Source organism: Pogona vitticeps, chromosome 2, assembly GCF_051106095.1.
Source record: "Pogona vitticeps strain Pit_001003342236 chromosome 2, PviZW2.1, whole genome shotgun sequence".
NCBI classification, from domain to species: Eukaryota; Metazoa; Chordata; class Lepidosauria; order Squamata; family Agamidae; genus Pogona; species Pogona vitticeps.
The window spans coordinates 63229141-63254657 of NC_135784.1; the positions used below are offsets into that span (position 1 = coordinate 63229141).

Consider the following 25517-nt stretch of genomic DNA (forward strand, 5'->3'; position numbering starts at 1 on the left):
CAGTGATGATGTGGGGCATGTGGACATGCGGGGGGCATCTGTGTGGGGCGCATGTGTGTGTGCACATTCCTTCAGCCCTCAAAAATGTTGAAAATACATGATGAGGTCCTTACCCTCAAAAGTTTGGAGACCCCTGCCTTAGGCCATTAAGACAGTTTTTCCTTTTCCCTTATTTTTCCTGAGGAACTTCTGAACATTTTTACTAATCCCTCAAAATTTTAGGCAGGCAATGAGTCAAATGCCTTTTTATAGCCTATCCAGGCAATGTTATGATTTGTTTTTCATCTTTAAGCCCTCTTTAGTATCATTTTATCAATAAGCAGCTGATCTTTCATGCCTCTTGACTTTTTAAAGTTCCCTTTCTGTTCAGTTGAGTATAGGGAGTTTTCAGTTAAACAATTACAGTATATATTAATCTTGCCAGTACTCCTGTAAGGAATTTGAACATTGTTGGAAGCCATGTAATTGGTCAATAATTACTGGGTTAATTGCCATTTTGATTATTTTTTGTTGTCAGAAATGTGCAGCCTCCTGTCATCCAATCTTCAGTTGTAGAATTTTGAAGTAAGTGATTTAATTGCACTGCTGTACATTGATGGAGACTTGTTAAATGCTTTAACTAAAATCCATGCAGCTCATTTGGACCAAGTGCAGTCCAATTTTTCACATCCTTTACTTGCCTCTTAATCATTTCATTTGTTGTTACAATATCATCCATATGTTTTCCTTGATTTTCTTTGCAAATATCTTTAATCCGTGAGGCGTTTTTGTTATGTCCTGTTGGACTTTCCCAAATTTCTTCCAAAATTTTAGAACATCATCTTTACATGGACCTAATTTCCTTTGCTCTCCTAGTGATGTATGGAATAATTGTTGATTATTTTGAAATTGTGTGTTTTCTCTATATTGGTCATGTATCCATCATACCTTTCCAAATTATTTTGCTGTTACTGGTTGTTTTAAATCTTCCATAATTTCATCAGTTTTCTTTTTGAGGTCATATATTTGGCATAATCTGGCTTTTACTCTTAAAAGTTTTGAATCTTTCAAGTGTTTTAAATTGATAATATCCTCATGTAATCTATTTTGGGGAATTTTTCCCCCCAGCCAAATTTTCCAGTTCTGAGTGCCAGGAGTTTTCTGGGGGGTTTGCAGCTTATAACCAGGTTCCATGGCTATTATGGTAGCTGTACTGTTACATGGGTTGGTTATTTCTTTTAGCTTGTTGCTTGGGATTGTTCTGTTTACTATATTTGCATCTGTCCATAGATCTTTTACTGGTTTACTTTGCAACTAGTGCAATTGGGAAGCCTTTGTCGTTCAGTCTTTTGGCTAATATGGGCTACTATTTTTTCCCTCAGTGATGTCTCCTGTTCTGTCAACTCATAATTTCTGGATTGTTCCATAAGTTGTTCCTCTATTTATACATTTTCTTCCACTATTGCATCTACCTCTACCCTCCATTTGTCTTCCATACTATAGTCATTTTTCTGTGGTGATTTTTCTTTTGCCACCTTTTCTAGTTCTTGCAATTCCAGTTCTGAAAACACTTTACTCCAGATGATAAACCTTCTCTGGTCCACTAATCATTGTTCAGTTATGTCACTATTTAGGTGTTTTGTCTTCGAAATTTCCATCATTCTTTTTTGAAAACCATGGGCTGTTGGATTTGTTTTCATAATTTCTTCACTTTCAGTGGGAATCCAGGTTTTGCGTTTACATTGTTCCAGTAGCTTCGCAGCAGCCTGTCCTGGTGCCTCAACAGGGTCCGCTGAGCCCTGTAACCCATTTGTCACCAAATGTCCAGGGCCTATAGCTTCTAATGTTGTAATTGCTGGCCTAGGCAATGACCAATCTGTTTATTTCCTCTCATCATAACTGATAGTTGGTGGACATAGTTGATCTGGTTTCTCAACTGAGACCTGTCTGGCTAGGGAGACCTTTCAGATAATGACTAGACATGGAATATTTGTATTTGTATACCTCGAGATGTGAATATGAATATGGGCACAACAGGTGCCTGGGGAAAATGGACCCTCCGCCGGCCCCAAACCGGCATGCCATCCGGCATCGTTCTCATCACACCCATCCAGAATGAGTCCGGCTGGAGTTTCCTACCGTCCCATGCAACTGACCACTCTGGTAAGGAGGTGGGAATATGAGTTTTTCCACTCAGCTGTTGAGCAGTTGGTTGTGTGGGGAGGTGAGAAAGCGCTGGCCGGGCTGCTTTTCATTAGTGTGGCAGGAACTACACTCCCCATGTGCACTATGCAGCAAGCGGTAAATGGACCTGTCAGTTTGGGGAGAGGGTCTGCTTTTCCCAAGCACTTGTGTTGCTGATATTTGTGTTCATATCCCCAGGGATAAAATGCAAATATGTCTAGTAGTGACATTACCACTAGCATAGCTCTCAACCTCACTGAATCATGCAAGCCCCTTTGCCTCAACCAGTCCTGGAGGAGATGAAAATGATGATTGTTCTTGTTATTACCACCACCACCACCACCACCACCACCACCGCTGCTGCTGCTGCTGCTACTACTACTACTACTACTACTACTACTACTTGCATGTAGCATACTGCTATTTGCAAGTACTAAACTGAGATTTTTGGGTCATGTCAAGCAGACAGTTACTGGAGTTAGTTAGCCTCTGATGCATCAAGGCTATCTGGTTACATTTCTGCCCAGGGTGCAGTAGTATTGTTAAAATACAGTTTTAGAATGGAGGGTTGATGTACTGTGTGCACATTTTATTTCCTTCTTCTTTCTTTAATCAGAATCAGTTGCTTCAGCCTGTAGCATCTAGATTATGAATTTAAATGAATGCTTCCTAATGACGAAAGGAACTTTACACAGAAAGGCAGCACCTCAGAAAGAAAGATTCAACATTATTCCTGATTTCTCATTTTGAATGCTGAAGGATGTGTGCCAGTCAGGACTCTTCTAGGTGCTAGCAAACTTCTGTATGTTAAGATCTTTTGATGGTCTTTAGGCTGTAAATCTAAAGTGTGTTGATATGTAATGTATGAAAGTATGAATCAAGAATTGGATGAAAATCGCTGTCTTGAGTTTAGTAAAAAAAATTATTGCACCATCTGCTGTTGAGGGACCTAAAAACCACTCTTTCCCAAGACTTCTGCTTTAGTTGTGGGAACTTCTGGGCTGACCCCTCTGAACTATTTAGTGTTGTAATTATTTAAATATAGTACTTGCCTTTCAATTATACAGGAACATTAGATGGCAATTGAAATTGTGTCAAGAGTGCCTGGGGACCTGTTACAGTACAAATTATCCTAAACTGTTTAGTGAAGCCCTTGTTCCCACTGTAAGGTTTTCAGGAAAGAAGGGCCTTTCTTTGAAAGTCTGGCTCTGCACATGAAAGTGACGCCAGCAATTGGAGGCAATTTGCAGAATTGTTTGATTACATTAATTATGGCACTAGCAAACAGTGCTTGGGAAACAGTTTTGTTTTCTTGCATTCTTTCTTGATTGCTAGCACTGTGAAAGCCAAGATACAAATGTGCCTTTAACGACTACTAGAGAGTTCTATTGTGTAGAATTGGCACCGGAACATGAAAGAGTTGTATCCCTTCTTGATGTGAGGATTTTCCAAATACAGCTTTGGCCAGAGGTTACCTACACTATTCCTCTGCTCTCAGATAGCCTCTGTCTTTCTCTTCAAGTAAACGAATTCTTTCCCTAAATAACGAGAATCGCAAAACAAATTCTGTTCTAGCTCTGCCATTGAAGCTAACAATTTGGACAACAGGATTTTGCCTTTTGGAAGACAGTGCAAACATAACTTACTTTGCTCCCTAGGGACATGTTCCAAGGAAATAGACATTGATGTGATAGAGTACACAAATCTAGAATTAGGTAGTGATTAGCCATTGCCATTTCACAGTTTTTACCACCTCTCCCCTTCACGTGCCAAAGCAGGACTGCAGTTGAACATTAAGAAGACCAAAATGATTACTACAGAAGAACTATGCAACTTTAATATTGACAATGGAGAAATTGAAATAGTTAGAGATTTTGTATGCAAGGGTGTGGAGGGTATTAAATTTTCAGAATACGCCAAATGTAGAAAGGTTGCTATACATCAGAATACAGCACCAGGATTCAGAAGGACCTTAAGAAATTAAAGAACTGGGCATATACCAAGAGGGGAAAAAAGATTTCCAACATTGAAAAATGTAAAGTGCTGCACTTAGACAGGAAAAATCAAATCCACAAATATAATATGGGTGAAAGCTGACTTGGAAATAATATGTATGAAAAGGATCTATGACATCTTAGTAAATAAAAAATTAATCATGAGCCACCAGTGATGCAATACCAAAAGAAGTTAATGCTACAGCAGGGTGTATCAACAACAGCACAGTGCACAAATCAAAAGGAAGTTAATAGTACCACTCTATTTTGTGTTGATCAGGCCTCAGCTTGTTTAGGAACCCAAGCCTTGTAAAGAAAGGTTGAGGGAGCGTGGCATGTTTAGCCTGGAAAAGAAAGTCTGAAAAGTGATATGACAACCATCTTCATGTATTTGAAGGACTGTCACATGGAAGATGGAGTTTTTGCAGCTCAACAGGATCGGACCAGAAGTAATGGATTCAGGTGACACGAGAGGAAACTTTGGTTGAACTTTAGAAGAAATTGTGTAACAATGAGGGCAGTTCAACAATAACATTGACTGTGTCAGGCTGTGATGGAGTCTCCTTCACTGAATATTATTAAGCAGAGGTTGAATTGTCTCCTATCAGGAATGCTTTAAGGCAGGGGTGTCCAACCTTTCACCTTCCCTGGGCCACATTAGAAGATGAAAATTTGGTTTGGGCTGCACATAAATTTGGTTTGGGCCGCATGGGGGGCAACCCTAGCACAGCCCCACTCCAAGCGCGCTTACCGGCAGCTGCAATCTTAGACAGCAGAGGCTGCCAGCTTCGACTCTGGTGGCTTTATGGGGCCGGGAGGGGGTCCACCTATTGACAGGGACAGTGCAATGCAGTCATGCAGCTCCCCTCCCCTCCCACTCCTTCCTTCCTTCCTTCCTTCCCTCTGTCCCCCCCCCCCACCATTGTGACGTGCCCCGGCCGCATTCCGTCCGCAAGCGCCGGCAGTGTAATTTGAAACTTTGGAATTTCTTTAAAAATTAAAAATTGCACTGGGCTGCATTACAAGCCGATCTGGGCCGCATGCGGCCCACGGGCCGGAGGTTGGATAAGCCTGCTTTAAGGTATGGATTTCCAGCATTGGCAGGAGGCTGGGCTTGAATATCCTTGGGGTCCCTTCCATCTGTAGAGTTCTGTGATTCTACAGATGCCAATGAATTTCTTCTGAACCATGCTCCGAGAGAAACCTTTGCATGTTGGACGCTCCACTTCTGCTGTCATTTTTAAATGTTGCTTTTGTTAAGTCCCAACAAGCCAGATTTTTAAAATACATGCCTCTGCTCTTCACTTTACCCGTTTGTATACCAGTCATATTTGAATGTGCTGAAATGTGTGGACTGTAGTTTAACTGCTGTCCATTCAGCATTCCATATCTCAGTTTGTAATATAGTAACTCTAGACTGACTTATCTAAATGAAATTTGATGGAGAAACATTCAAGCTGAGTTCTGCATTTCAAGTATGAATTGCACTAAATTGAAAGTCAGTACAACATGCTGCAGTTGAAGAATGGACTCTTAGCTTACTCCTCCCCCCACACGCTCAAAAAAAAGTCATTTTTAAAAAATGAGACATTAGAACAGTGGTTCCCAGACTTGGGTCCCCTCAGACTCGCAGACGTTTTCACCACTAGCTGTACTGGTCAGGATATCCAGGAATTGTAGTCCAGGAACATCTGAGGACCCAAAGCTGGGAAGCACTGCATTAAAATAAAGATTCATGTTCAGAACAATTCTCTGTTTCAAGGAAGAAGTAAAGATCAATTCTCCACCTGTTTTCAAGGAGCAAGGCCAAGGGTGAAAGACAGTTCAGTAAATTCAGTCTAATATTGCCCTCAACCACTGAGAATTTGAAATGAAAGTTGATGTGCATTTCTGAACAACATACCGATTATACTGATTTATTTGTTTATTTGTGTCATTTCTAGGCCACCTTTCTCCCACTCTTCAAGTACAACCCCTAGTTTGACTGTTGTATGTTCTGGAATATTGTGGTATATGATGTTTATGTGTAGCTCAGAGGTTTAGGTATCTGGCTTCAGAGGCAGGGATTGGGACCCACTGTGCCTCTTGCGAGTAGAGCCAGCCTGTGTGGCCTTGAGCTAGCTGCATAATCCTGAAGCGCCACAAGAAGAAGGGAATGGTAAGCCATTTCTGAATATTCTCTACCTGGAAAACCCTGGAAAAGGGTCACTATAAGTCTGAATTGACCTGATGGCACAGGATTATTATATATAATCTGGATTTGTGTTTTCCTACAATACACTTCTTTTAAAGGAGAAATTTCATGTTGACTGCACTATATTCAGTGCTATAAAGATCACCATTGTTTCCCACGTCACATGTTTTTAATTGCTTTCTTCATTATGGTTATTTTATTTTACTTCCAACATTTGTATGCCACCATGATGTAAAAGGCAATTTTTTAAAAACCATTTTAAAATTAACACTTGTAATAGAAGATACAGTGCAACACTATACATGGAAAATGATGGAGGATATGACAATAAAACAAAAATGAGCAGTTACCCACGAACCTAATACTTTAATAGAGCTTTAATAGAAATATAGAGAAGTTCTGCTGGTTACATAAGGGCATTTCTGTTTTTTGTTTTTTGTTCTACATACCAGAATTTCCAGATAAAAACATTACTCTCAAAAACTTGTACAGGTGTTTTTTAAACTGGAATTTAAACTGGAATTTAAACTACATTATATATTCCAATAATGTATAGAGATCACTTTTCTATAAAATGATTGTCTTGTCTACCTTTCTGAACTCTAATTAAATTAACCAACTTTATCACATATGTTATGCTCCATATTTTGTTTAGTGATTCTGCCTTCTTTAGAGAAAAAAAATCTTTCCAAATATTAGACATGGACGCTAAGGGGAGTTTTGGACGGTTACTAAGTAGGATTGAATTGTAACTATGTGATGAATACAAATTCATAACTATGCAGGATAACCATTTAGCAAAAGTGATTATTCACACTTACATTGCATTTCTCATATTACTACAGCCAGGGCTGGACCAGTTTGCCCACTGCCTTTTCTCAGGTATAAGATGGAGCTTCTTCTTGAAAGCTGTAATAATGTTAGTTGTTCTTACACAGATGTTCTTATTTGTAATTAATTTGCAGGTTAAGGTTTGCAGTTCATCCACTCCACTAAAAGGGTACAAAGCTTGGGCTGTGGGGGGAAATTTTCTGGAAGCTGTGAGAGGAAGTGAAGCTGGTAGTGAACATATTGCTTACATGATGGAACATCTGGTAATTGGCAGCCTGCTCCCTTCTCTCCATTTCCTCCTGGAATAAAAGCAAGAAACATTGTCCTAACTTCTATTAATCTCAGAATGATGCTTCATCTTCTGAATCCAGAGGGACTGAGAATAATACTTGCTGCCCTAACCTTTGGGGATGAGTTACAGTAGTGTTAGACCTGAGCCACAGGACAGCTACCAGAGTTCAAGTGCAAAGCCTTCTTAACAAGAACTGTCCTTCTGCTGTAATTTTAGGATTTATCAAGATGTAACATTTATTTTGGCAAAAGTACCAGGTTCCACATTGATTGTGTTGACATTTTCCCCATCATCCAGATGATATAATTCATCCTGCCTTTGATGGATTTCCATTATTTTTTTAAACCCCTTGCAGCAGAGTTTTCTTTTTTCTTTTCTTTAGTACAGTGTCACTTCATATTGGGGTGGAGTTCAGGTGGCAACAGCTTCCCGGTTGAAAGGTTTCGATTTGTGCTGAATCATTACTCAAACACAAAACAAAGCAAGAGAACTTTTATTGTTAGCTGCCCAGAGTAGATGTCATTTAAATGGGCAGGGTATAAATTAAATAAATAAAGAACGTATTTATTAAGCATCCCTGCAAGATTTTATGAAGCTCTTTTAAGAGGGATGCTGATTTTTTAAAATTGCAGAGAGGTGGATTCTCAATAGATACCCAAAGTGAGGGGTGCTGTTCAGAAGCTTTCAGCTAACACTCAATGACGGTTAAAAGAAAAAAAAGAAAAAGGCATAGAATCTCATTTACTAAACATTTCTGCGGGATTTTTAGATTTCCTTAAAGTGATGCTGTTTTTTTTTAAGAGAAGTTTTGACCATGAATTTGGACACTGATCTCAATAAACCCCATGCTCACATGTCAGCAAGCAGCAGAATGGGGTGCGGACCAGATGCTCCATGTGATGGAAACTTCAGTTCAGAAACTACTGCATATCTGTAACCTCAAATCAGCCTTTGGATACTTTCAAATTTATTTATTCAGATTGAATATATCCCATGGCTTAGTGGTGGAGCTTATGAGGAAAGTTGCAAGTTTAGTTCCCCATCTATCCAGCTAGGAAGCCCTGGAAACCTTTGTCAGTTATTGCCAACGGTAGTTGGCTAAATTGGATGGTAGTCTGACGGTATAAGCCCACATCCTGTGTGCATTTTAGCCATGGAAAAATATTTTTCACTAAAATATAGTAACCAATTATTCTTTGCACTGGGCCCTTATCACTGAAGTGTTTTGCGTGCTTTGAGAAAAAGAGACCTGAATCTGAGTTGTGTTTTTTTTTAAAAAAAGAAGATATCAAGGCATTAGGAGTAGATTTTATGTGAATAAGAGGGCCCAGATGCCAGCTTATATACACAGAAGGGGGGCTTAAATTTGATACTGAATTTGTAAGGGTAGGAATGATAAGAGTAGCTTCTGTTTATATCTGTATTCACAATCATAACAAGAAGGCAAGTCGGAAAAGAGATATCCTCTTCTGCACTCAGGAAGAGTGCAAGCTAAATCCTGATTCTGAATTGAATTGAGAGGGCCATGCCTTCTTAGAATAAATCTGGAAACTCTTCTGGGAAGATACAAGAATTATGCTATATTGCCTGTTTTTTGAGCTTATCCATTCACTGACAATGGAAGGTATAAAAACTGGCTTTATTTTAGAGGTCAAGAAATATGGCATTTAAACTGAGACATTATCTATCTCGTAAATCAGAACAGAATATTAATTAGGATTTTCAGTCGTACCTCAGAATATTTGTACCAAGTGAAGTCTATATGATGTGTTGATGCTGAAACTGAAATTTTAAGGCAGTGGTGGGGAGCTTGTAGGCCTCCTGGCATTGGGCTATAATTCACAACATCCTCAATAGCTGGCCATGCTGGCTGCACCTGTTGGGAGCTGCAGTCCAACATCATCTGAAGGGATGCTGGTTCCCTGCTGATTAGTTGATTATGTTGCCAAGTTCAAATACCATTAGAGAAAGGTTCCTATTTCTCTATTGCTGAAATTAAAATAGGTGTTTACAGCTACTTAAAGTTTCTCATCTGACCCCTTCCCATGGCTACAGGTTGAAGCTTCTTAATTAAGCTGTAATGTTTTCAAATTCTTCTATGGCTAACTTGTTGTTTAGTCGTTAAGTCGTGTCCAACTCTTCGTGACCCCATGGATCAGAACACACCAGGCCCTCCTGTCTTCCACTGCCTCCCAGAGTTTGGTCAAATTCATTTTGGAAGTCTGCATTAAATTTTCTGTAACTTTCTCTATCTCCCTTACATTTTGTTTCCCTTCTCTTCTCTGCTATTTGTGAGGCCTCGTTCGAAAGCCACTTTGCTTTCTTGCATTTCCTTTTCTTTGGGATGGTTTTTGTTGCTGCCTCCTGGACAATGTTACGAGACTCCATCCATAGTTCTTCAGGCACTCTGTCCACCAAATCGAGTTCCTTAAATCTGTTCTTCACTTCCACTATGTATTCATAAGGGATTTGGTTTAGATTATACCTGAGTAGCCCAGTGGTTTCTTCTACTTTCTTCAGTTTAAACTTGAATTTTGCTATAAGAAGCTGATGATCAGAGCCACAATCAGCTCCAGGTCTTGTTTTTGCTGACTGTATAGAGCTTCTCCATCTTTGGCTGCAGAGAACATAATCAATCTGATTTCGGTATTTCCCATCTGGTGATGTCCATGTGTAAAGTCGCCTCTTGTGTTGTTGGAAAAGAGTATTTCTGATGACTAGCTTGTTCTCTTGACAAAACTCTATTAGCCTTTGCCCTGCTTCATTTTGAACTCCAAGGCCAAACTTACCTGTTGTTCATTTTATCTCTTGACTCCCTACTTTAGCATTCCAATCCCCTATAATCAGAAGAACATCTCTCTTTGGTGTCAGTTCTAGAAGGTGCTGTAAGTCTTCATAGAATTAGTCAATTTTAGGCTCTTCAGCATCGGTGGTTGGTGGATAAACCTGGATTACTGTGATGTTTAAAGGTTTGCCTTGGATTTGCATTGCAGTCATTCTATCATTTTTGAGATTGTATCCCAGTACAGCTTTTCCCATTCTTTTGTTGACTATGAGGGCTACTGCATTTCTTCTATGGGATTCTTGCCCACAGTAATAGATATGGTAATTGTCTGAATTGAATTCGCCCATTCCCTCCATTTTAGTTCACTGACGCCCACGATGTCAATGTTTATTCTTGCCATCTCCTGTTTGACCACCTCCAGCTTCCCAAGATTCATAGATCTTACATTCCAGGTTCCTATGCAGTATTTTTCTTTGCAGCATCAGCCTTTCCTTTCACTTCCAGGTGTGTCCACAGTTAACCTCCTTTCGGCTGGCCCAATCACTTCATTAGCTCTGGAGCTACCTGTACTTGTCCTCCACTCTTCCTCAGTAGCATGTTGGATGCCTTCCGACCTGAGGGGCTCATCTTCCACCGTCATATCTTTTAAAAGGTAAATGTAAAGCTTCCCCTTGACAGTTTTTTTTGTCCAGTCGTGTTCGACTCTAGGGGGCGGTGCTCATCCCCGTTTCCAAGCCATAGAGCCAGCGTTTTGTCCGAAGACAATCTTCCGTGGTCACATGGCCAGTGCGACTTAGACACGGAACGCTGTTACCTTCCCACCGAGGTGGTCCCTATTTATCTACTTGCATTTGCATGCTTTCGAACCGCTAGGTTGGCGGGAGCTGGGACAAGCGACGGGCGCTCACTCCGTCGCGTGGATTCGATCTTACGACTGCTTGGTCTTCTGACCCTGCAGCACAGGCTTCTGCAGTTTAGCCCGCAGCGCCACCACATCCTGTCAGTGCCACCACATCCCGTCATATCTTTTAGCCTTTTTTTTCTGTCCATGGAGTTTTCTTGGCAAAGATACTGGAGTGGCTGGCCAGTTCCTGTCCAGGTGGATCACGTTTAGTCAGAACTCTCCACTATGACCTGTCCGTCTTGGGTGTCCCTGCACAGCATAGCCCATAGCTTCTCTGAATTACTCAAGCCCCTTCGCCACAACAAGGCAGCAATCTGTGAAGGGCTAACTTACTCATTTCTAATTAGGTGGATGGTCAAGGGTTCATTTTAAGGAAACTGTATATCTGAGGAAGATCACTGAATAATTTCTTTTGAATGAAGGCTCTGTCTAACTCTACTTCCTTTCTGGATTTGTTCCATTTTTCTGCCCTTTGGGGATGCGGAAATATGAAAGTTCTTTTTCTCTAATTTGAAAGCAGTGCATTTGCCTCCCATAATTACTACGTCCAGTACTAAACATGTTTTATTAATGATTGTGTGCTCCTCTGTCTGTTTCCTGTGACATATGAATGCAGATGAGAAGCAAGAAACTCACGTTGGCAAAAAGTCTTCCAGCCAGGGTGTACAAAAGAAATTAATTGAGCATCCCACTTACAATAGTGAGGGATGGTGACATTCCTCAAGAACCTCAATATGTAACATGACTCAAAATTCCAGAATGGAGTCAGATAATACATATGCAGATATTGGCATCATATCAAGAAAAGGCATTAGAGTTTCATGACCCTAGTGAGCATGTTTAAACTAGAAACATTACGGTGACAATTAGTCCTACTTGTAGCATACAGTTCGGGTAAGAAGGCTCTTCTGATCACCAAATGGCAATGATACAATGCAAAGGTCTGTGTTCTCTTATCTTGTGCTTTCACTGCTATGGATACAGTATAACTGAGAGACAGAGGGCTGCCAAACTAAGCATCATATAAGCTGTATTCTGCATAGTCCTGTGCATATTACTTACAATTTTCAATATTACTGGGTATTTGGTGAGTCAACTCTTCCTTAAATTCTATTGATTCTAATGGACCTACTTTAACCACTACTTTAGAATGGTAAAATAAGGCACAGTTAGAGTAAATCCATTTGAATCAATGGAACCTGTGGAAGAGTTAACTCACCAAATCCCCATTGATTCAGTGAGCCTTATGTAGTGCAATTTACTGCAAGAAGCAACAGGATTTTGGCCAGTAGAATGTGTTTCAGTGGTATGGATGTTGATCACCCTAAACATTGTGATTTGTCTATAAACATTGTGGCATGTTTCATTATACACTAACTGACCTGGTTATGATGACATGAAACCCATGATTTCACATTAAAGAATTAGCTGCCTGCTCTTCTTCATTTCTTTCCCATCTAGGAGGACTTTGGAAGCCTCTGTTTAGAGTTTAACTTAAGTATATTTCTGTGATACTTGTACTCGACAAAAGGTGTTTGTCTAAACCACAGATAGTGAAATAAACTACTATTAGAAAAAACTATTTAATCCTGGCTTGTGTTTATTAAATGTAACTGAAGCAAATGATAGTTTGCTCTAGTTTGGACATCACAACAAACTGTAATTAGTTTATAACCAGAAGCAGATGCTTCTTGTCTCACCCTCTGGAACATAGAAGGGAAATAGGGATAGTGTGGAAGCCCAAGGTTTGTTCAGACAGCAAATGATCATGGTGTTCTATTATGTGTGAATCAGCCACCTCTTCAGTTTCTTCACCAGCATACTACACTTGGTGCATAAAAAACTTTTGCGACATACATCCCAAGATTAGTTTAATAAGATGACTATACACTTTCCTTTACAAGAGATGCTGGGTGAGCCATGCAGTAAGGTAAAGGTAAAGTTGATTAGATGACCATTGTTCTTTGGACTGCTTTTGTGATTTGTACAGCTCCAAGCGGTGTAACTTTGGGCCTTGCATCACCAGTGATAATAAATAATTTTCAGTGTAGCCTAAGGTTGTAGACAGGAGAGGTGATATCCATCACATCTGTACTAGAACCTTGCCCCCTCCTAGACCATACATGAGAATCATGAGAAGACCGGTAGAATAGGTAAAGGAGGTAGGGGATGCCTCAGTACAACAAAGCAGATTTCCAATGTGCTTAAAGGAGAAAATTATAAAACCATGGCTGAAAAGAACCTCACTGAATCCCACCATGTTAGATATTTACTAGTGTTTTCCAGTTTTTGGACAATGTGCTGGAGCACATAGGAGTGTCGCAAGTCCAAGATGAAGCTGATTATCTACATACAGTTCAGTCTGGCTTTAGGCCATCTTATGGGAAATTGTCATCTTTGGTTGCCTTGGTGAACAATGGAGCGTGTCCATGTTAGTTCTGCTAGACCTTGCAGCTACTTACAGTACCACTGACCATAGTATTCTTTGGGGCTACCTCACTGCAATGGGACTTGGAATCACTGTTCTAATTTTTCTTGGAGGGCCAATATCAGTAGATGGTGCTGGTGAACAATCTGATGTCATAGCCATAAGGTTCTCTCCTATTATTTCACATGTATATGAAACCCAATTCTTATTTCTCTTTTCTACTGAAATCCAGGAAAACAGTTTTGGTTCTATATCTGATGTGTATTGTCAGTAATTGACTGGAAGAGGGTGAACACATTGAGACAAGATAGAGTTCTTAGTCGATATAAACAAAGATAAGAGAATAAGGATTTAGCTGATCCTGGATGGTTATAATAAAAAGGCAATAAACAATCAAACATAAATGGATCATAAAACAATCAAACATAAACAATCAAACATAAATGGTGTGCTCTGGTTCCCATGGACCAGAGCATGCCAGGCCCTTCTGTCTTCCATTGCCTCCCAGAGTTTGGTCAAATTCATGTTGGTAGCTTTGATGACACTGTCCAACCATCTCGTCCTCTGTCGTCCCCTTCTCGTCTTCAGGGGTCACGGAACTGCATTGGGAAACTTTTGAAAAAACACAAACTACAAACAGTATTCAGACCCACCACAAAAATACAACAAATGTTACAGTCAGCAAACGACACCCCCTCACCACTGCAGGAGTATACCGGATACCTTGCAGTTGTGGACAGGTATATATTGGAACCACAAAATGCAGCATTCACACCAGAATCAAAGAACATGAGAGACACTGCAGACTATAAACCAAGCGGGAAAACCAGAAGTAGCTGAACATGCCCTAAAACAAGCTGGACATGAAATTCTGTTTCAAAATACTGAAGTACTGGACAACACCAGCAATCGTTATGTTAGACTGCACAGGGAAGCCATTGAAATCCATAAACATCAACAGAACTTCAACAAATAGAAGGCCTAAAACTAAATAAGGCCTGGCTCCCAGTACTGAAAAATACAGCCTGCAAAAGGTCAACAAACTCTACCCAGCCACAAGGACCACAAAAAAGACCAGATAACGACACACATCAATCACAGTGACAGATAATCTCTCCCCCCTTATCACAACAAAAAGACGCTGATCATCCTATCTCCTGAAAAGGACAAAAGCTGTTCCCACAGCTATAAATACTGAACTATCCAAAAAACAGCAAAAGATCATGGACAGAGTTGCTACTCCAGTCCTCTGAAGATGCCGGCCACAGAGACTGGCAAAACGTCAGGAAGAACAACCTTCAGAACACGGCCAAAGAGCCCAAAAAACCCACAACAACCAATCAAACATAAACTTTTGTTGTTTTTTAGTCGTTTTTTAGTCGTTAAATTGTGTCTGACTCCTCGTGAGCACGCCAGGCCCTCCTGTCTTCCACTGCCTCCCAGAGGTAGCTTCCATGACACTGTCCAAGTATCTCGTCCTCTGCCATCCCCTTCTTATGTTGCCTTCACACTTTCCCAACATCACGGTCTTTTCCAAGGAGTCTTCTCTTCTCATCAGATGGGCAAATTACTGGAGCCTCAGCTTCAGGGTCTGTCCTTCCAGTGAGCACTCCGGATTGATTTCCTTCAGAATGGATAGGCTTTTTCTCCTTGCAGTCCAGGGGACTCTCAAGAGTCTCCTCCAGCACCACAATTCAAAGGCGTCAATTCTTCAGCGGTCAGCCTTCTTTATGGTCCAGCTCTCACTTCCATACATCGCTACTGGAAAAACCATAGCTTTGACTATGAGGACATTTGTCGGCAAGGTGGTGTCTCTGCTTTTTAAGATGCTAACTAGGTTTGTCATCACTTTCCTCCCAAGAAGCAGGCTTCTTTTAATTTATTGGCTGCTGTCACCATCTGCCGTGATCATGGAGCCCAAGAAAGTAAAATCTGTCACTGCGTCCATATCTCCCCCTTCTATTTGCCAGGAGGTGATGGGACCAGTGGCCATGATCTTAGTTTTTTTTTATGTTGAGCTTCAGACCATTTTTTGCCCTCTCCTCTTTCATCCTCATTAAGAGGTTCTTTAATTCCTCCTCACTTTCTGCCATCAGAGTGGTATCATCTGCATATCTGATATTTCTTCCGGCAATCTTAATTCCGGCTTTGGATTCATCCAGTCCAGCCTTTCACATAATATATTTTGCAGGGAGACAATATACAGCCTTATCATACTCCTTTCCCAATTTTGAACCAATCAGTTGTTCCATATCCAGTTCTAACTGTTGCTTCCTGTCCCACATATAAATTTCCATATTACCTTATAGCAATTTTCATTAATTCTTACTGTCATCTTTTTCATGATTTTATTTCACATCTTGCTCCATTATTCTCATTTAATTTCTTTCCCCAAGTCTTCCTGCTACAATTCTTTTATTATGGGGCTTTTATATACTGCCTGTACCAAAAATATATATATTCTATTTGACTTACAATATCTTTTCTGTTTTTTATCAATTCCCCTTTCTGTCTTTTTTTCTATATTCTCCTCAAACTTTGTCAATTTTCTTCTCTTTTCTTCCTTTTCCACTACTTTGTCCATTTTTCTAGTTGGAATATGTTTAATGATTAAATCCCCTCTTCTCTTGAGGCCTGCCAAGACTTGGGACTAACAATCAGCCGGAAGAAAACACAAGTCATGGGCCAGGGCGTGGACTCACCTCCCTCTATTGCCATCTCCACGCAAGAATTGGAGGTTGTTCATTACTTTGTCTACCTTGGCTCAACAATCTCTCCCTAGATGTTGAGCTGGATAAACGCATTGGCAAAGCAGCTACCATGTTCTCTAAACTCACAAAGAGAGTATGGCTCAATAAGAAGCTGTCGACATATACCAAGATCAAAGTCTATAGAGCCTGTGTCCTGAGCACACTCCTGTACTGCAGTGAGTCCTGGACCCTTTGTTAATGGCAGGAGAGAAAGCTGAATATGTTCCATATGCATTGTCCCGAACACATTTTTGGTATCCTCTAGCAAGACAAAGTCCCAAACAGAGTAGTCCTAGAACAAGCTGGAATTTCTAGCATGTATACATTACTGAAACAGTGATGTCTACATTGGCCTAGGCATGTCATGAGAATGGCTGATGGTCGGATTCCAAAAGAACTCCTGTATGGAGAATTAGTGCAAGGAAATCGCCCCAGAGGGAGACCACAGCTGCGATACAAGGATATCTGCAAGCAGGATCTGAAGGCCTTGGAAGTGGATCTCAACAGATGGGAAACCTTGACATCTGAGTGTTCAGCCTGGAGGCAGGTGGTGCATCACGGCCTCTCCCAATTTGAAGAGTCCCTTGTCCAGCAGGCTGAGGCAAGGAGGCAGTCCCAAAAGCAGCAAAATCAGGGAGCTGGACAGGGGACAGATTGTATTTGTCCTCAGTGTGGAAGGGACTGCCACTTTCAAATTGGCCTCCTCAGCCAAACTAGATGCTGTTCCAAGTCCTCCATACAGAGCACATTACCATAGTCCCTCGAGACTGATCCTAATCCTAATTCCCTCTTCTCCCATTACCTCTCATATTTGCTCTTTATCTTGTAGTTTTTCCACCCGATGTGATTAAAGTTTTACTGAAGACTCTGGTTCACAGTATTCTCGAACTAAGTAGAGTCTAAATTGCTCAGACTTCTACAGTGCAAATTTTCATGCTGCAGGTATCTACACTTCAGTAAGGACTGCATGCTCTTGCTACAGTACTTATGGAATACCAGTACTAATTTTCATGGAGTTTTTCTCCTCATGCATTTGTTTGAGATCATTCAACATAAGAGGGGCTCTTGACATGGGTAGTATTGGATTTACATTTGAGTTCAACTGTCATCACATTAAAAACTGGCACTTTTCATTCTCTGATACTTAATACAGTCAGTGCACAGACTTCTCCTTGTGGGTTTAGAGCTCAACTATATAAATTCCAACCCTACACACACACACTCTCTCTCTGTTGGCAAGCTCAGCCCTCACGTATATTATGGCACCTGTTCACAATATTCTGATTAGTTAGCGGCTTGGCTCTTATCCCCATCTCAGCCTAGGTAGACTCGGAGAAGGTACTGGATTGTCTTACATCTTCTCGCAGTAAGTGAAGGTCATTTAAAAACCATTTTTCCATTAGCTTGACAGTTTTTGTTTATTCTTTTTTGGAGGGTGGTGAAAGACTTGAAAAGTGTGGTTGGTGTAAAGCAGAAAGAGAGGAAGTTAAGGATATTACTGCAAAACAAGACGCAAACACCTTAGAATGTTTTTGTGGTATCCCTGAAAGTTGGAAACTACTATGAGAGGAAAGAACAGAAAAAAAACAAGGATTGTGAATTTTTAATATTCAGATGACAGGAGCAAAAGAGGGATGAAATCTAGGAACAAATGCAGATAACCAATCCTAATGAAGCTTTGTGTGGCATCTTTCAGCCCTTCAGTCTGATGAGTGGGAGGGATTTACAGTTTTGAGGGTATGTCTTCAACTCCTTCTTCCTCTCAGCCCTTGTTGTCATTTGTGCCTTAGCTCACAATGGTTTGATTTTTCAGGTAATGCATGGTTTCTTGACCACTCCTGCACGATTTGTGACTCATGAAGCTGAACATATGGCTTAATAGTCATGTACTACATGTATCTTTTTTCTGTCTGGATTCTCAGAAGGCTGTCAAGGCTTTCACAGTCAGTAATGAATAGCTAATAAGTTCCATTTGACTTGAATCTCATTACCTGTTTCACAATCCTGCACTTAAGCACAACCAAATGACTAAGGCAGCTATTGTACAGTTGCTCCTTCTAACACCTCTCCTGCCGACATCAAATTCTCTTTGTGTCCTCTACTTATATGTTAATACAAGTTTTGGTATAGGGTATCCTGAAAAGGAGTTTTGTTTGTTTGTCATCATTATCAAACTCGTTGGCTGAACTCCTGAACTACATTGCAGAAGTGTGATGATGTCACCAATAGGGGATTGTTTGGGTAATTAAATACTCGCTCCATCCTATGATTTCCATGTGACAAAATGGATTATTTGCAAGTCAGAAAAGACACAGGAGAGAAGGGGCAAATACAGTAGTTAATTACTGAATACCTCCCTGTGCTGGTTATGTCACCACCTTTCTGCAGGCATAGCTATGTCAGTTATGTTTCATTTCAGCCTTTTTAGTGTTGCATTATATAGGGAGTGAGGTGGCCATGAGGTTATACTGTAGAGTTTACTTAGGAGAGAAGTTAAGGTAGAAGACAGGTGGATCAGCATGGCCATATTTTGAGCAGTAGGGATGATCTTTGGTCTGAAGGTCCTTGCTTTGAAGATAAAGCTTCAATTGCAACTTTTTGTTTTTTACCAAATGTGTGGGGTCCCCCCCTCTTTTTTTTAAATTTTGTCTCTCATGAGGGGGAGTGGTTCTTGTGGAATTTTGTGGTTCAGGTGTCAAAATCACGTGGCTAGCACTGGATACTCTGTACCTTGGTTTGTGAGGGAGAAACAGTTTGCTCCTTTGTCTCAGGATCAAAGTGTCACGGGCTGACCTTGTGTCTCACTGAAATGTAATCAAAACAAAGTTCATTGTGACTACTTTTTGTTATTATTGTTTTTATTGTAATAACTAACAATACACAAAGTCTCTGTAAATACTTAAAATGCAATAGAATCAGAACATAAAGCCAAAAGTCCAGTTGCTTAGTGTAGTGAATCACACAGGAGTAGGCCCATTGAATCAATGGTGATTTGCTGAGCCAACTTTTCCATAATTTCCAGAGATTCAATTGGACCTACTCTATCACTCACTTGCTTTACCATAGTAAGTCACAGTTAGAGTAAGCCCATCTGAATCAATGGAACATACGGGATAGTTGACTCACTAAATCCCCATGGATTCAGTGGCCATACTCTAATGCAGCTTACTACACTAAGCAACAAGATTCTGGCCAAGATGTTCAGCAGACCCCTGCTCTTATTCTCACAAGTTTTTAAGTGTGAATACAAATTGTAGTTTACTCCCTTTTGGAAACATATTTGCTGTCCCCTGAAAATCAACATATGATGGAGCCTTAGCTCTGGTGTTTCTTATAGCCTTTTGCTCAGTAGCAGTGCTTTGTGATGACAGAAAAGAGGGGTGGATTGGAATTTTTCTTTTTCAACACTGTCTAGTTAACCCACGGTTACACTACACCAGCATGGGCAATTTGCTTAAGCAGGGGCTACATACCTCTCTCTCTCTCTCTGTGTGTGTGTGTGTGTGTGTGTGTGTCTGTCTGTCTGTCTGTCTGTCTGTCTGTGTTAGGGAGACTTTTATAGACCAGTATTGTTTTGGAGAAGAATACTATTCCACCCAATGAAGTGTCAAAAGAATTAAAGTCCCGATTCTAGCAGCTTTTGGTTCTTCTGGCTAATGTTGATTAGAGAGATATGAAACGTCATGTATTAGATTGTGGAAGAGAAAAATTATTAAAAGCAGCCTGTGCCACTTCTTGTGGTTTGTTCCCTCAAGAAATAAAAGCCTGTGTATTTGTTGTGTGTAATTTGAATACCAAATTACTCTGATTGCATATGTTTATATTCAGTCACACACTCCAGTTAGAGATGGAAATTTGCATTGCAATTATAAAAATCTGGGCTACAGGTTTTTTCCCCAGAAGATTGTTAAAGTAACCACAGCCAGGCATTAGGTAGGAAAATGTTGTATGGCTTTAACAGAGGTACTGAAACTATTCTCTACATTAAGCCTCTGGGTAGCTGAGAATTAATTTTCATGGAGGGCGTGCTTTTCTATGTATGTATGCAAAGTTGATACCTTAACGGGCTGTGAAATATACACTAATCAGAACCCTAGGCTGGCTTCTTTATACCACCTTTGTGTGAGTTCTGTGCAGTCAAGTTGGAACTGACTTATAGTGACCCTTATAGGGCTTTCAAGATAAGTGAGATATTTCAGGAGTGGTTTTATCAATTCCACTCCCCCAGTGAGTCTCTGTGGTCAAGTGGGGATTCAAACCCTGTTCTCCAGAGTCCTAGTCTGTCACTCTATATGCTATAGCACACTGGGTGTAGCATAAATAATATTTACTAATATAAGCTACCCATGTTGACCTCTCTCTTTTTTAAATACTCCTTGGAAGCAGGGGAAATGTAAGAAGGTATTTTGTTTCTTGGAAATAAAGAAGGATGTATTGTAGGAAGCATCAGTTCTACTCCACAAAGACAGACGTCCCAGGACTATAATGCCAAATACTGTACCGTAGTTCTGTTTTTCTGTCCAGATCCTCCAGCTCAAAGTGACAGTACAACATGGTTGCGTGTGACATACAACCAGCGTGAGGGAAAGCAGTGAAACACAAGCAAGTGCAGCCTACTCAAGTGTTGTGATGGGTGTATATTTGTATTTCTATCCCTTGAAAGATGGTTATACTGTAAAATAATATATGCCAGTAAAACTGCAGTCACCTTATATACGTGGACATAAAAACAAGTGATGGGAGGGAAGGAATTTGCTAAGTTTCCTGCTATCTGCTATGCCTCAGAGGACAGTCTCTTAATGTTATTAACACATGTAAGTATCTCTGAGTAATGTGGGCTAGTTGTCTGTTAGAACTTCCAAGGTAAATTCCTTTTCTCTCTTTTTTTTCTTTTTCATTTTTTTGGTTTTAAACACATGGACCTTTTCAATGTAATCCATTAACAAGTTGGCAAAATAAAGTAATTGTCCAACAAGAAAGGAAGAGAAATCTATTTGCCACAAATCCGAGCAGTACAGGCAGCACTTAATTAATGGAACAGATTTCTCACTATGTATTCAAGCTTACATAGTCATTGTTCAAAAGAGATTAGACCCTTAATGTGAGTAAGTTAAACTAGACCTCCATCTAAAAATATCCGTCATTTCAGCTATTAAAGGGCTGATGTCTTATTCGGTGAAAGATATATTTTCCTTCATTTCCTTGGTCTTGTAAAATGCAAAGTATGCATTGTGTGTAACATGAGAAATCCACTGAGGTAGATGAAACCTAGATTGTGCCTCCCTGCTTGTGCTTTCCTTCTTTGTGCCGTTTGGTGTCACAGAGCCTCTTCAGCCCATAGACCTTCTGGCACCAGAGTGGAAAAAAACCACCACATGCCATTTGTCAGGGTGTGATGCCAACAGTCACCTAATCTGCTTGTGGAATAAGGGTGGTGGGATCTGATTAAGTAATTTAGGTACCTTGCTGTAATACCTGAGCTGCTTTTGGCTGGCAGTTTATGGTTTCACTTGCTCTAGTTGCGACTACTAACGTTTCTTTTGCTTTGCTTTCTGCGAAGTTCTTTGGAGATAATGTCCTACCTGAATAGGTAGGCAGTCTTGCAGATAAAGTGCTTTTTTGACTGTAGCTCTCCTCTGTTTATCCCATTAAAGAGTGCAGTGCATAGATCCTTTGTGACACAAGGTTTTCTATATACTGTATTTTTCCGTTTATAACATGCCCCCATTTATAAGGAAATCCCCCCCCCCAAATTTTAATACCCCCAAAATAAGAAAACTTAGCTTTTAGGATTCAGCCTCTGGGCTCAGAACGTCGGACATTTTGTCTCTGTTGAATCTTGAGCCTACAGGCTCCACCTCCAAGGAGGTGTGTTCCAATTGGTTTGTTCAGGGTCAGCTGATGTCAGTTCCATAAGGCTCCTGATTGGAAGAAGCTAAGTCTCCTGACTGTAGGAAACTAAGCCTGGTGGCTGAAGGAAGCCTGTTTACAGAGGCAAGGTATGTGTTGTTTTCTTCTCTCCTCAGCTATCTCAGCTTACTTCTGTGTAAAAAATGCCCCTCAATTTTTAGTGTAATGATCTTCGGAAAAAGTAGCATCTTAAGAACGGAAAAATATGGTACACATCCTTTGTTGCTTTTTGCCTGTCTGTTCTGCTCCCTGTGTGCAATTCTTTTGGCTATGAAAATAAGACAGGGTCTTATATTGATTTTTGCTCCAAAAAACACATTAGGGCTTATTTTTAGGGTAGGGCTTATTTCTGGGAAAACAGGGTAGTATTTTAACTTATTATTGTTGTTGTGTGCTGCTTTGGGTCCCCTATGGGAAGAAAGGTGGCAAATAAATGACATAAATAAACAAATTATAAATAATAAATGCTTCAGAGATCAAATGATATACAAAACAGGGTTATGCCATGTCTAAAAAATGACTCTGTGTAAGGAAGAGAAGTGCCAGTAGATGTCTAATGTTGTTTACAGCAGCATCTCCCTTCATTTAAGTTTTGTTATGCTGTAGTTCCAAACTGTGGATATGTTTACTTGTCATAACTAAAAGAATATGGAGGGAAATCTGATTTCCGGTTCTGAATCACCCCAGTCAACTGTGAACAGCCATTTAGATTGTCTGGAGTGGAACAGATCACCTGTGCTTGTAGACGTCCTGTCTCCAGTAAATCATAAGCATCTCAATCTTTTTGTCGGGCCATGATATGAGAATCTGTCTCTGAATTTCAGTATGAAGGGAGAGAAGCTGATTAAGTGTTTGAGATAAGGTTATGTGACACCACAGGTTAGAAATACCTGAGCTGAAATTGGTCCATTACCTGAGAACTACATTTTCAGAATATTCAGCTAGGTGGCACTGAATATGCTATTAAAGAGGTCTCTGTTATCCACTTGAAGAAATAAAAGGTCCAAAGGGCATCCTGTGGACAGCGCTTTCTCTCCCCTGCGCTGTTGCTTTGATTTGGACTTGACAACCCTTAGATCTCTTTGAAAGTATCCAGTGTTAAAATAAAACCTCAGAAGTTTAAGAAGAAAAGGGCAGACAGTCATGTTCTTGCAAATATTACTTGAATGCTTATTCATCTGCAAAGCATTTGAACCTACAAAATCCATTCTCCCCATTGACCCATGGCCACCACTTAAACATGGAGTTCTGAAATGGGAAGTGTAAATTAGCTTGCACTGTGTTTCAGGAGAATTTCTGGATTATATAGCAATGTTCTTTGGTGCAGTATAGGACAAATATTCAGAATCACAACTATACATTCACCATTGGAATTAGCACTCTTTGGATGTGGTTACAAGCAAAAGATGGTGCGTGTGCATATGCAAACAAACAAACACACACACAAAGAGAAAGAGAGAGAGAGTCATGTATTACTGCATCGAGCCATATGGTTCAGATGGACTTTACCACTTTTACCACTTCATACCACAAGTTATGTAATGGAATGTTCTTCCTCAGAAGACGTTTCTACACATAGAAAAACATCATGTTTTGAAGAAGGCAACACTAGAATCCTTTTCTCTAACATCTCAGTTTTTTTTTTTTATGAACAAAGATGGATTGGTATTGATATCCGTGCCACAGCTCTGCTGCCTCATTTGCTGGTTTATTAGTTATAGAATTTTGAATGATAAAGACAATGATTCCAGACGAGGCTAGACGGTATAATGGGTATGTATGAGCAATGAAGCTAACGTCTTTGCAAAAAAGTTTGCTTATTTCTCCTCTGTAGGCCTGAAAAGAGGTGGTAGATTTGCCAATTTTCCTGAATTTTCTGGACTGCTGTTCCTGCTTTGAAATCCTGCGGGGATGAGCTCACAATCAAACTTCTTTGAAATCCTAATAATTTTGAACTGTTTGCCCAGAGGTTTTTCCTTTTTAATGCATGTCTTTATTCTTTTCAGATGGAGTGAGGCCAGAAACAAAAGCACTCCTGACTGCCATCTCCAAGAAGAAGCCCAAGGCAGGAAAGGGGGATACAGCAAAAGAGGATGAAAGCAGCAAGGTTGACTCAGTCCAGCCTGTTCACATCACTCTTCTCTTTAAAAGATACATCTTTGATACACAAAAGAAAATGATCCAGTCTTGAGAATCGTCTGATGTATCTTTAAAGGCCGAGCATCAAAATGACTAGCAAGGCAATTGTCATGGACTGAAGACCCTTCTTGTTGGCCTCCACTCGCCTGTAGATGCTGCAGATCTATCTGCCTTTGCTGTTCCAATCTGCTGTGCTGCAAAAAGATGGCATCTGTTAAAACTATTTCTTTTTTCCACATCTCCTTCCCTCCTTCTCTTTCATATACATACCTACCTATGTCGGATCAGTCTCTTATTTTCTAATAGTCAGAAGAGCAAACCAACATGTGAAATGTCACCAGAGGACTCCTGATTTGATGGGAAGGCAAACAATATGGTTGTTCAAACTGGATTAACATGTCTAAATTCTGTTATATTTAATAATTCCAGTGTGGTATTTGTAAGGGCAGAATTATTTTGTAAATGAGCTTTGTATCTTGAGTACCATGTATATCTATCTGGCTGCAGTGTCAGAGCATCCTCAGGGATGTACATAATTTCATGGTATATATTGTTAACCTTTGCTGTTTCAGGGACTGAGAGCCGTTTTTGTGTAATTCTGTCATATGAGCTTTCTTGAATCTGCTGGCTAATGCATTCCCCTAGGAAAGCTGAGAAAATAAGCATCTTGGAGCTTCTGCTAAGGTTTCCTGTTGAAGGTGAATCCTGCTCATTGTATCTATCTACAAATATCTCAGTTCCTATACCAAAATTGTTGAATTATGAGAATTAAAAATAAAAAATAATAAAAAGGCTTGAAATGTACAGGAGTTTTATTTCAGTATAAATATAACGTAGATATGAGGCTTTTATCCAGCCCTTTGGCTTGGACAAATCCAGTGATCTTCCAACAAAGCTGCAGTTGAGAAGAAAAGAAGCAAGGTAAGGCACAAACAGCTCAGAGGATTGAGAGATTCTCTCAGCTATGCATCTCCCTACAGTGACCATCTTCGATGGTATTGGCAATGGGTCAGGAAATGGATTTCTGTGGCCTACTAGATTTTGAATGACTGAGTGCTTACAGCTAACATGTGAGGCTTTTTTCAGTGTTCCTGGAAGCCACTTTAAGAAATTAGAGCCAGATTCCC

General features: G+C 40.2%; 1 protein-coding gene across 3 annotated transcripts in view; it reads left to right on the top strand.

Moving 5' to 3' along the window:
• The window catches only part of EEFSEC (eukaryotic elongation factor, selenocysteine-tRNA specific), a 223519-nt gene extending 198335 nt beyond the window's left edge, over positions 1-25184 (top strand). For 2 of the 3 annotated variants that reach the window (XM_072989540.2, XM_072989538.2), the window contains one exon: positions 24258-25184. In XM_072989540.2, coding sequence (XP_072845641.2) covers positions 24258-24266 — 9 coding nt within the window. In that variant the 3' untranslated portion in view covers positions 24267-25184. The remainder of the gene's footprint in view (positions 1-24257) is intronic. The other variant, XM_072989539.2, reaches the window with a different exon arrangement.
• The last annotated feature ends 333 nt before the right edge of the window (positions 25185-25517 follow it).